The sequence below is a fragment of the Gordionus sp. m RMFG-2023 genome, chromosome 2 (genome assembly GCF_954871325.1).
Source record: "Gordionus sp. m RMFG-2023 chromosome 2, tfGorSpeb1-WG-v2, whole genome shotgun sequence".
NCBI classification, from domain to species: Eukaryota; Metazoa; Nematomorpha; class Gordioida; order Chordodea; family Parachordodidae; genus Gordionus; species Gordionus sp. m RMFG-2023.
Genome location: NC_088776.1, coordinates 6,504,509 through 6,517,977, shown reverse-complemented (window position 1 = coordinate 6,517,977; position 13,469 = coordinate 6,504,509). Strand labels below are relative to the sequence as shown.

Below are 13,469 nucleotides of genomic sequence, written 5' to 3'. Positions count from 1 at the left end.
CGTGTTCCTAATTCATTTTATAATTCAGTAACCCGATTTTAAATTGCGAACACATACCCAACATTGACTTTTCGTTTTGGAAGGAAGATACGCAGGCTGGATGAAACGTTACATCGTGAATCAGAAAAGATATTTATAAATATATTTTTTAAAAAAGAAGATATTATGCCACAAATCGCTCATTATTATAATATACATAGACATATAAATAATAAAATAATATATAAATCAATTGTCATTGTTATACTCCAGCTACCTACATAAGTAAAATTGCACTATAATCTTCCTAAAACAAGAAATATATATATAACAATAATATTTTTAAAAAAAATAAGGAATAACAAGGAGGGAAAAGGGAGTGTTTCGAAGAAACACTTGTAGTTCCCTTTTAAGATTTCGAATTGAATTTTTTGTATGAGGGATAGGGACTCGTTTTTAACCCATGTCCTTATTGAAATTTTTCTACCCAATTGATTTTAAAATTTTAGGGATTGGGGACCGGGGTTTCCCAAAACGCTAAAAATTAGAGGAATAAAAATAATAGAATTAAGAAGAGACCTATATTTATTGCATTTATTGATTTCTTAGAGTTCCAAGGGATCAGTATTATTATTATTATTATTTTAATCTAATTCATAAATGAACCTTGTTATTTGTACCTTGAATTTCATATATAATGGATAATTTGTTTGAATAATTAAGCCTCCCCCTCAGAAGGTGCAAATATATATCGTATTATCAAAAAAAAGGATAAGAAAAACCGTCTAAGGAGTAAATATAAGTGATTTAAATAGCCACTCATAAAATGTGTTATATAATACGTTGAGCTCGTGTTTCAAAGGTTTTATATTTTTATTTGAATCCATAGTTTGCACACTTATGTTTATCAATAAATAGGTTTTGATTAATGTATTCAGGAAAATCAAAGTCTAATATATGGAAAATTATTTAGGATTCTATATGGGGTAGAACCTTGTAAGTCAACTAACTCTACTAAAAGCCAAACCTCGGGACCAGGGTCTAACATTAAAAAATGAGGCGGGCTTAGGGCTAAAATTTAAAATTTCGAGGCTAGTCAAGCTGGGGCTTGAAAAAATGTTTAAAATTTCTAAAAAAATAAATGTATATATTCGAATTTCTCTTGAAATTAGAATAATTTAAGAATTTGTATTTTATTCTATATTTTATATATAAATGCGCTCTAATTATATCTTTTAATTAAAAGTTTCGGGGAGAACCAGACTCCCTGTAATAGGGGCAGGGTCTGGATATGGATGAAAAGGCTAAATTTGCAGGGCTTTAGAGGGACACTAGGGTTGGCGAATTACCTAGTGCATAAAAAAAATTCAGCGAGAAATATATCATTTTCGGAGAGGCAAGCGTAGCAAAGCTGGATGTATATATAAGAAACCTACAGGCCCTGCCCTAAGCCCGGCCCGAGTACACGGCTGGGCCTTATTTTGATTTTTTAAATATACTCGGGCCGGGTCTAAAAATAATTTTAAAAAAATATTCGGGCCGGGCCGTATATTTTAAAACCAAATTTTTGAAATCGATTATTAGCTATAAAAATCAAAAATAAATAATATATTTCAAAAAAATTGGGGCCGGGCCATAAAAATGGTATCACTGCAGGTCTCTGATATATATATATGAATGAATAATTTTTAAATTTAGGACTTTTTAAAAAAATATTTATTTGTTATTTTTTTTAAAATATTTTGAAATAATTACCTCATTTATGAATATAAATCACTTTAATTCATTTTTTAACTTAGTTTTATTGAATAATAATCACTTCTATTCTTTTTTTTTATTTCAGTTTTATTAAATATTATCCTTTTTTATTTCTTTTTTATTCTCAATCATTCTAAAAAATGGAGTGTATCTACTTAGAATAATTTTATCGATTTAATATATTTTTTATAAATATGAATATTCAATAGAATGTAGAATAGAGATTTGTTTGGATCGTCACTCTCACATATGATTATAATCTATTACAAATAAATTGGGTGTTTTTCGAGTGGCAGGTAAAGTTCAGACATGTTGAATCATTATGAGAACTAGGGTTAGATCCTGTGAAATCATTTTTTGTGTCAAGGTTACCTAAATATTTCTGTGCTGCTGGGTATATGATATATAGCAGAAAGGAAGCTAGTATATGATTTAAAGTAAGTATCCATATTTTAATCTAAATTAAAAAAGAAAATGTACATTTTAAAAAAAGGGATTATAAATCATTATATGGCAATTATAAAAATCTCTTTCTATATGTATACTTAAAATTTTTTTATTACTATTTTAGAAATTAAATGCTAGTATCTCACCAACCCCGGTATCTTATCACCTCTAGTCTTCTTCAATAAAAATTTTAAAAATATAATGTGAAAAGGAGAATAATATTTCCATCTATCCCAAATCGATTTTTCTGTTATTCTTAATATGTTCGGCTTATGATTCCAAGTTATTAAAATTATATAATATGTGATCATGATGTTTATGGTTACATTATATAACGAAGCATCAACAGTGTATAATTTAAAAAAATTTATGCTAATTTAAATATATTTTTTTCTTGTAAGAAGTGTATTTAAAATAAACTTTCACTTCGTACTAATCCTTTTGAAAAGCGATTACTTCTAATATAGGTTATAAAATTTTATAGAATATAATTTATATTTTAGTTATTATGAGTTTTCTTCTTCCTTAACGCAACAAAAAAAAATCCATAATTAACTTTAAATAATTAAAAGATTAACTCTAACCTATATATTAATTGATCAAATTATTTGTGTTAAACGACAAATGAAATTTTTTTGTAATAAAAAAAAAGAACCAAATATTATTCTCTAAAATATTTCTAAACAACAAGCAGTTGGGTGGAAAAAAACGTGATTTTTTGAAATTATAAGGTAAAATTTTTATTACAATATATATTTTTTTTAAATAACATTTTAATCAATTTACTATACGTTTGGTTGGAAAAACCAGAGTTATTTAAAGTGAAAACGATATAAATATATTTAATAGGGATTTTTTTTTTAAATTTAGGATTATACCTCTTTGATCCTTTAAGCAACTTTATTAATACTTAAATTATTTTTAACAGACCATTTTAATTTTGACGGAATCTTGTTCTAGCATATATTGATTATTTACTCTGTTAATTTTAGACTGAGCTCCAATCATGAATTTTTTTTTGATTTACATGAAAAAAAATATATAAATTAAGAATAGTTCAGTCAGAAGTATAAGGTAGAATTGTCTGAATCTAAGGGTAGCTAAAATGCGTTTGGGTTAAAATCAGATGCATTGATTTCAATAAATTTACCGAACCCCTACCAAATAAAACTCGCTAATATTATCACGATAAAAAATAATGATTTGTCAGCATATAACATATTGGAAAATCTGGCAATACGTGCATCAGTGTAAAATGACTCATACATATACATTTCTGGCGGTCACCATTTTCAAATTTTAAAAATAGAAATTTAAATTTATATTGATTTTTATATATAAATTATAAAATATAAAAAAAAGGTTTATGGCGAAAATTCTCTTAAAATTCATAAGAAAAGTTTTAATTTTTTTTTTAAAGAAAGAAACAGCTTCAAGTCTGTATATTTTAAAATAAATGAACAGCGACTTCTTCGTGGGTGTGAGTGGTAGGGGGCCGGATGCTCCAAGAACGTCATTAAAATTGGGAAATTTTTATTTGGATTTTCATATTTTGCTAATTTTGATGATGGGAATAGGAGTAATATCAATCATTGGCTAAGTAATTTGTAAAAATTCCAGTATATGGAATATAGCAGATTTGCATTTATGGTAATTACCTTGACTGATGTATCATTCATTGAAATGCATTTTTGGAGCATCATTTAATACAAATCCTCAGCTGATGACGGCATTTCCCATATAGGAATTTTTTTATATAATATTTTATTATAGCTCGACAAAATTAGTCAACGAATTTCATTATTTAGGAATTTAGGTTATCAAATGTATACAAGATAACTTACAAAAAGGCCAATTTTAGTTAATTAAATTTTGGAATCATATGTTATTCGAATTTTTGGAAAAAAATATTTTTCCTCCCCCCAGTTCGACTAAATTCTGATATACATGTCATATATCTTTCGCTAATAAATATATTGAATAATGTTAGGAAAATGAAATTTGTATTGATTTATTGGTTATCGATATGGACTTGCCAATATATCGCAATCGTTTCTCCAAAATTCCGTTTTTATCCATTTGAACAACGATCTCAGAATGTATTAACACCTTACGAAGTTTATAAAGCAATCCAAGACGCCGAAAACCAGGTCAACGAGATGGAAAAAACGGTGTTGAAGGATATCTTGAAAATAGGTTTTTTTTCATAATTGAAATTTGGGTATATTTCGATGAATGGAAGACAAATAGTTGAGTATAGTTAAAATTATAGATAATGAGGGAAAAATCATAAAAAATAAAAATTATTCAATAGATACAAAAAAGAAAAAGATAAAAATTTATTTTTGTTTCAAAATTTTAGATGAGAAAGATAGCGTCATTTTAAACAGTTCGCCATACACCTTTAGGAAGATACGTTTAGGGTACATCAGTTCGATTGCAACAGATACTCTTGGATCCCTACTTAAGTTATATAGATACTATAATCTTTGTATCATATGAAAAATCGATTCTATTCAATGATTTTTCTAATTGGTTAAAATTGAATATATCTTCCAATGTTATTGGATAAAAATATATGAATATTTCATTATTTTTAGATAATATATATTTTTTACCATATTATTTTGAACAATAATCAATAATTTAATTTCAATTACATTTAATGCATAAAAAATTTTAGATAGGATATTTATTTCATCATATACCTTTAAAAAGTTTATTTGAGTTAGAGGTATGCAATTAGAATGGGGGTTTTTAACGCGAACAGCCGCTTACAGATTATTTGTAAAAATTTTAACCGGCTCGAATTCCTATAATTTTTATGCCAGCCTACTCGCCTCTAGTTTTAGAACAATTTTTACCGCTCGCTTAACTGCACAATTTTTAAGATTTATTAGCCCATTCTCCCAAGCCCGCTCATAGTATGGGTGGGTGTCGGCGAGTTGGCTAAAAATCTTACTGCTGCAGACCTTTAATTTGAGCATATCTATTCCATAATTATATTTAACTTAGTAACATATTCCTTGTCCAATGGGTGCACATAATACCGGAATAATAAAGTTTTTGGTAGAATAATTTAAAGATTTAATTGGAAGAGATGGGGCACCGCAGAATTAAAAATATCAATTAACAAAAAAAAAATGGTCATAAATTATTTGGAAGAATGATCTAAATTACAATAATTAGAGGCAGTTTTTAACTAACTGGGGAAAATTATATAGGTCGGTTCACTTCTTTCAGCGGATCAATATGAGGGTTCGGTTACTGTTGACTAAATGATAGGTTCCGATTAGGGAATCAGTTTGTCATAGCGATGAACTCCCTCGTATATTAATTGATATAATTAATCATTAAGATCGCAAAATTAAATATTAAAATAATATTAACCTACTGCCGGGTATGGCTGGCAACGATGCCGATATTTTTTTTGGTTTTCAATACCAAATGCGATCCAATATAAAATCAAGCATTGTACAATGATTTTTAAAAATAATTTCACTCAATGTTATTACCGATAACTAATATATCGTTCCTTAATGATATATTGGTTTAAAAACAATAGCTCCAATACAATATTATTTAAAAATTATTAAATAAAAGATTTTTAAAACTTTTAATAATAATAACCAAAACAAAAATTAAAGAAAATAAAGTTAAATTTTTTTTTTATTTTCAAGGAATAAACTTAGTGTTGTTAAACGGCTCCTTTTGAACCGATTTTTAAAAACGGCTAACTCATTATTTTAGCCAGAAAAATATTACCTACGCCTGGAGATTTTTCTAACAGATGTCCAAATCTTTGTGCCATCTATGAACAAAGTCTTTAAGCCTGCGTAATATTTTTCTGAATAAAATATTGAGTTAGCCGTTTATGAAAATCGTCCCAAATCGAGCTGTTTATAAACTATTACATATGTTAGCGGCAATATGTTTTTCTGGCAATGGGTTATTTTTTCAACCTTAAATCTTTTTGGAGAGCTTTGATTTTAAAATTTTAAAAATTTGATTTTAACCGGGACTTTCCGTAATGTTTGGAATACCGGCCCTATTCCTGGAATTCAATTCAAATCCGATTTTTTGAATTTAAAAAACCGCTCAAAAAAATGATAAAGTTGATAAAAATAACACGTTACGCGAAAAAACACATTGATTCTATGACATATATAACAACTAAAATTACATATAAATTTATATTAAAATTTTTTAAATTATGTTAATCATTTTAAGATAAATAAATAAATTTAAAAACCCGTGATAAACAGGTTTAAACCGTTCCAAGGTATTTATAATGATTTGGTTCTCTCCTTTTTAGATTTTATTATGATAGTTAGGTAGGTTCAATACCCTGCTTCAAATACATTAGTAGGTGATCTTAGAATTTTGACTAATCAGAAAAATCCTTTGTAAATTAAGTGTTCCCGAAAAAATATATATATATATTATAATTATATTTTTAAAATACATAATTTAGTGGGCAATTTAACAAATATCAACTCGCAGGCTACCTAAACAGTTTTCCACTTAATAGCACCACTATCGGCAGGGGTTGCCCGTATACATTCGAAATATTTAAAAGGCGAATATGTAACCTTATGTACAGAGAAATAGATGGATTTTGTAATAATCTTAAAAATCCCATTTGGGGCTCCGCCATTAGTCCACCAATACGTTTCATTCCTCCTGATTATGGAGATGGTATTTATATTTTAAAAAAATATATATATATAAATAATTAACTAGGCTTAAATTCCCTTCGCTTGTCTTTCGATGGTTCTGATTTGCCAAATCCAAGAATTATTAGCACCGCTATATTGCCTACCCGAACTGTGGAAGATCCAACGTTTACGAATATGGTGATGGTTTATGGTCAATTTATGGACCATGAATTCGCTCTAACCTCGAGTCCAACAGGTTAAAAACATAGGCAATTAAAAATATTCAATTTTATACTTAGAGTCATCAATCTTTTTTGAATCATTTTATTCCGTTTCTTTCTGGACTAAGTAATTTCTCATTAAACTAGAAACCCAATTAAATAAGTTCCATTTTGAGAACGCAAAGCTTGTGAATCTGCCTTTAATAAACATTTTATTTGGGGTCGCCGGACATATAAGAGAGTTTTTTTTCCTAAGAAAAAGTGATGTTTCAATGTCAAAGTTGCCTATTGTGGACGTGACAAAAAGGGAAAAATATTATATTTTCTAGGAAGGAATATTTTAGCCGTTTTGAAGTTTCGGCGACTATGATTAAAGTGAAGTGTTGATTTAATTTTGCGATATACTTCCAAACTTGAGGTAGCCTGGAGTGAACGTTATTCCACTAGGGAGTTTTTTTTATTCTAAGGTATTGATCCCTATAAGTTCTAGTCCCGACAAAATAAGAGTAGTAGATAGGGCCTTTATTTATTTATATTCTAAATCATTTTTTTCTATAATTGATTATCAGGGTTTAAACTAGGTAAATTAAAGTGCTGCAACACGAACATTACCCATCCTCAATGTCTACCAGTTCATTTGCCACCAGATGATCATTTTTTCGGTAGACTTAATCAAAATTGTATGGAAGTTGTCAGGTCGTTACCGGTGATTTCTAGAGAATGTCGATTAGGTATTATTATACTAAATGTTTTTTACTATTTAAATCGAGACTTAGAATAAAATGACATATTTTAAAATATTTTACTTTGATCTTTATATAAACTACCATTTAATTATTTTTTTTACTGCAAGGTTTCAGACAACAAAATAACGAAGCAACTTCTTATATTGATGGTTCTCAAATTTATGGTTCTATCAACTTAGTCGCTAATGGTTTACGGGAATTTGAATATGGTGCAATATATTATTTATACGAAATAAACTATACATCATGACCGTTATTAACACTAATTAAAAGTCAATAAATTAGTAAAAACTTTATACTAATACTTTAACCTTTCAATGGCAATCTCTCTTCCTTCTCTTTTTATCTATTTATATTTCACTCCGATATATAGCATCCTAACCCGATCATAACACATTATGTTTTCTGAGTCTTCCTCTGTCATTCACATTTTTAATCTTTGATGCTTATCCCATTTCCCAGATATACCCAAATTTCTCTCATTGGTATTTCTGATCCATTAAATTGATGAGCCTTTTGTTTTATTGGGTGGACCTTTCTCTCAGGCAATAATATTTTAATTTCAGTAACACTCATGACTGTAACCCTAGCTGAAGTATCTAATAACACGATATTTTTCCATCCAAATTAACAGTTACTCTCGGGTATATTTCATATAAATTTACATCATCAATTCCGTGAATTTTTAAATTTTTTATATATTTTTGATTAAACTCTCTTTAGTGAGATTCAAATCATATCCTTCTTTATACCTTCCTTTCACCCTATCCTCTAATATCGTATCCTTTGTACCTATTATTCCTGCAATTTTTCGCCATATATCCTACCTTAATGTAGATATAACACCCTACCGTATCTTTACTCCAATAATTTCTTGAGTTTTCTTACTATTCCTTTGTATTTCTACTAGAAAATGCAAAGCCTGAACCCGTTTAAAAACCACCTCCCAAAGGGAATTCTGTAGATAAAATTTATATTAGCCGAACCGGACAATTTATATATAAAATATCAGAGCCATATAAGAGAATATAATATAACATATAAAAGCCTTAATTGATATTGGGAAAAAAATTAAATACAGATATTAATAATGTGAGGGCCACAAAATTCGTATAAAAAAATTAACGCTGAGTTTTCGCGGGCTTTTCCATGATGGGCCAATGATATTATCACCTTTCTTATTAATATATATAAAAAAATTTATATCGTAAAAAATTAAATGGTGTATATATTAACAAATATTTTATAGGATTATTGAAAACTCAATTCAATCCATCAAATCCTTCTGGGCAAAACTTACTACCTGTGGGTAATAATCCCGCCTCTGAACAATGCGCCAATAAAACGGGCAGATTTAGATGTTTCGCAGCAGGTATGTAGAGGTAATTACCATCTTTCATTTTAGAACCCCTTTATTGATTGTGCATATTAAACAATTTTTAATCTATAATCCAAAATACAAGTTTTTATTATTATATTACCAATGTGTTTATTTTAGGAGATGAAAGAACTAACGAAAATTCCCTCTTGATAGCAAGTCATACTTTGTTTATGAGAGAACACAACCGAGTCGTACGAAATTTGGAAAGAATCAATCCCCATTGGGATGATGAAAGATTGTAAAACGTCATAAATAAAAAGCATTTTGTTAATTTTAAAGTTAAAGTGTGTATATTCTTCTTTTTTTTGAGCTGACTAATCTAAGTCTTCTCACAAATGTGAACAAAATTAAATAAGCGGCAAATGGTTCTCAATCCCCTCATTTAAAATAAATGAAAAAATTTCTTTAGAAAATATAAAAAATTTATACAAGTCTCTGTTTACTCTGATTTTTTCAATTTTAGACTAGACAGAAAAATTGATCAATGAAATTATTTTTCATATTTTCTCGATTTTTTTTATTTATTCTTATTTTTAAATTATGTAACAAAATAGCCTTTTTTTACACGTTATAAAATAATGATAACGCAACCGTTAACCTATTATTTATTTTTTTTGAGATAACGACAATAACTTAATTCATTTTCTCTTTGAATAACGGTAACCGTTAATTTTATTTTCGAGTAACGTGCTCAACACTGATTAGAAGAAGTTATTAATTGGCGATATAAATACTCTCATTATAAATATAATCTAGACTGGTATCCATTTATTAAAATACCACTTTAAAAATATTATATACATCGAAAGTCGTGACTGGAAAGCATTTAGACGAAATGTGAAAGACATTTTCTATGTTAAAAGGGGTAAAGTGGCTTATGCATCAAATTATTACTGCGAGGAATGAAACACCTCCATAAGATACGCCCCCTTGTCATTTTGATGCACTTTCTTACTTGTTTACCTTGGTTATTGGGGTTGGAGACGGGGCACGGGATTACAAAAATAGGATTAGTATACCTCCTCTGCAAGTTATCGCAATGAGCAAGGTAAACAAGGAGGAAAGTGTATCAAAATTTACTAAAACGGCTGTGTCTACTCTCAGAAGAACTAAGAGTACCTACCCCTAAAGGGTGGGAGATATCCACTAATATTAATAAGCGACTAGCCTCTGAATTCAATGTATAAACATTAATAAATGCATTGGTTAGGTTAGTATGAATGTCATAGAATACTTTAGTTGTCGATAGACGAAATTACTTTTAGTCGATCCACTTATTAATAATCAGAAAATTAAGAGAAATAAAAATATTTGATGGAAAATTCTATTTAGTTTTTTTTAAAAACTATTTCATAAAAATAAGCTTGGCCAATGTTTCGTTAAGTTATTTTTTTTAATATCAATTTATTTTTCTACAAAGCAAGAAATTGGGAAAGAGGCCTAAACATTTACTGAATCATTTGATAATATTTTGGGATAGTCTAATAATACCGTTTCAACTTGAAATTACTATTTTTTTTAATGTGTATACAGAAACAAAACTCCTAAAATTCAATAGGGAAATATTCTTATTTATAATTTTTAAACAAAAAATGCATAATATATCACCAATAGACAAAAAAACGCGAATTATTCATCAATAAATATTATATTTGTTTTAATTAAAATATTTCGCAAATAAGGTATCAAGAAGGTCGCAGAATAATAGCAGCCTTTATTCAGCATATTACATTTAAAGAATTCGTACCAGTTATAATAAATCCTGGTGATATTAAACGGTTCAATTTAGAGCTGGCGGATAGCGGTTATTTTAGCGGTTACAATGAAGATATTGATGCTACTATAGATCAGGGATTTGCCGTGGCTGCCTTCCGATTTGGCCATAGTTTAATAAAGTATATTTTTAATGGTAATAGGAAAAAAAATCTTTAAAAAAAAATCCCGGAAATAGAGTTCCCATTTTAAATGGCCAAAACAAAAATTGCTAAAAATTCGATCTCGATTATATCTTCTAGAATTGATAATCAAATTGGAAGCATATTTCTTCCATTTTTAGCGATTTTCTAACAAAACTCAATTTAGTATCAATTATTACTAATATCAAATTTACTAGAAAAATTTTCTAGGAAATATAAGCGAGATACCCAATTTTTAGCAATTTTTGTTTTCGCGATTTAAAACCTATCCCCAGAAAAGAGCATCAATAAATAAAAAATAAATGATATGAGCATTTACTTGCATATATTGCATCAGAATTTGATTTTTTATATGTGTCTTTAAGAATATTAAATAGCGTTATAACTTTATCCTTATATATACAAAAAAATTTGATGTTTTCGAGTAGCGTCTGTGGCCTAGATGGTTTAGTGCGTGAAGCACAATCCCATAGTCTTGGGGAATCCAGCAGGGATCATGTTTTTTTCTAAAGCCAACTAGATAATTCCGTTCTTGGCAGACGCGTAGCCAGCTGGAGGGGGGTAAAGGAAATCCTCCCCCTCGTAGCAAAATATTTTGAAAGAATTTAAAAAGGCTCAGGCGGGTAGCCAGCTGGAAGTGGGAGAGGGGAAGAAAACCCCCCACCCCCTGGAGCAAGAATTTTTGAAAAATATAAAAGGGCTTTATGAATTGTGAATTGCAAAATATTCTATTTTATATAGGTTAGTCAATAATATATTGTATTTTATATTTTTAAAAAAATTAATCACAAGTAAGGATATGTTCCGGATAAGTAGAAATAACGATTATCAATCCCCACTTCATCTTAAGACCGATTTTTTCAGACCTGAAAATATCTACGACGAAAAATTTCCCAAAGGAATGGACCCTTTAGTGAGGGGAATATTTCAACAACATATTCAACTTATGGACAATAACATTGCCGAAGATGTTAAAAATCATTTATTCGAAGAAGATCACGTGCCTTTCGGTAATAATTTTTGATCAAAATATTTTTATATTAATATTTTAATATTTATGTTTTCATGATACATTAATAATTTTTAAATTAAAACAAGAATGCTAAAGCCTAGTTTGGATCTACTTTTAACTCTGCTTTTATAACGCGTTCAATGTTAAAATATAGGAGTTAAAATCCTCATTTTTAACTTTTATTTGCAAGTCTTTTTCCATTTTAATTTCACATCGATAGAGCAAATGCACCAGAGCCAGCTAGGCATGGACTTTTTGGATCATTTGCCCGGGGTGGCAGATAAATTTGCTATTTATTAGGGTGCCAACGAAATCTTTTAAGATTAAAATTAATCAATAAAGATATATTTAGGTGGACTATGGCAAAGGAGAGGCTTAAATAGTTTATTATTTGCCAAACAACCTGAAAGTTATTAGAAAATTTTGTAAATCTAAAAGATAGAAGGAAAAAAAACTCTTTTTATGGTATGACATCCTGAAAATTTAAGAACTTTCGTAATTAGAAAATTATGAAACGTCCAAAATCTTCCGATAAAATTTTTTAAAAGTTTTGTAAATTTTGAAATTCATAATTTTTTACCAGATTATTTTTATACTTCCCATTTTTATTATTATAACTGCCCATTTCTTATTATAATTTTAAAAAATATAAATTAATATACTGCTTAGGCTTACTTTTTCTTTCGTAAAAATTTCGCAACTTTATAAACTTTAAGCTAAAATTTATTAAATTTTTATAATTTCTTTAACATTAAAAAATTAATAAACTCTCGTAATTTCCTAAAAAAAATGATTTTGGCCACTGTTTTATTTTTAAATTAAAAATACTTTTTTCGATAAAGTTAAGAAAGTATATTAATTTAGTTTTTTTAATATTTTGGTCATAGCCTAAAATAATATTTGATTTTTTAGATACATTGAAATTGTATTTTCTTTTAATTGTTAATTAGGTATGGATTTAATGGTTCTCAATTTAATGAGAGGACGAGAACACGGAGTTCCTGGTTACAATGAGTGGCGCCAATTTTGCGGATTCACTAGATTTGAAGATTTCTACTCAATGGAAGAAGAAATGTTTCCAGGTGCTGCAGAACGTTTCTCCAATGTTTACAAGTATTTATCATTCATATAGATCAATTTTTTTAAAAAAAATTATTTATATTTTTTATTAAGGTTAATAACTGTCGCCGATCATAAATAATTACAGAAAAAAATTGATGTGTGTCATGACATAAGTGACGGTAAAAATTCCGCCTTAAAATTTTAACTGGCAGGTCTTCAATTATTTTTTTCTTCTTAAAAATTCGTAATTCGCAACCTAATGGCTATATATAGTTTCGTGTTAATTATT

General features: G+C 28.2%; 1 protein-coding gene across 1 annotated transcript in view; it reads left to right on the top strand.

Annotated features, from left to right (window-relative positions):
* The window catches only part of LOC135924022 (uncharacterized), a 47,939-nt gene that overhangs the window by 17,916 nt on the left and 16,554 nt on the right, over window positions 1–13,469 (top strand). The window contains exons 15-26 of the mRNA XM_065459070.1: window positions 29–95; window positions 4,281–4,380; window positions 4,547–4,652; window positions 6,659–6,882; window positions 6,928–7,098; window positions 7,633–7,794; window positions 7,917–7,997; window positions 9,123–9,191; window positions 9,308–9,428; window positions 10,873–11,085; window positions 11,899–12,116; window positions 13,069–13,231. Of these exons, the coding sequence (XP_065315142.1) occupies window positions 29–95; window positions 4,281–4,380; window positions 4,547–4,652; window positions 6,659–6,882; window positions 6,928–7,098; window positions 7,633–7,794; window positions 7,917–7,997; window positions 9,123–9,191; window positions 9,308–9,428; window positions 10,873–11,085; window positions 11,899–12,116; window positions 13,069–13,231 (1,695 nt within the window). The remainder of the gene's footprint in view (window positions 1–28; window positions 96–4,280; window positions 4,381–4,546; window positions 4,653–6,658; window positions 6,883–6,927; window positions 7,099–7,632; window positions 7,795–7,916; window positions 7,998–9,122; window positions 9,192–9,307; window positions 9,429–10,872; window positions 11,086–11,898; window positions 12,117–13,068; window positions 13,232–13,469) is intronic.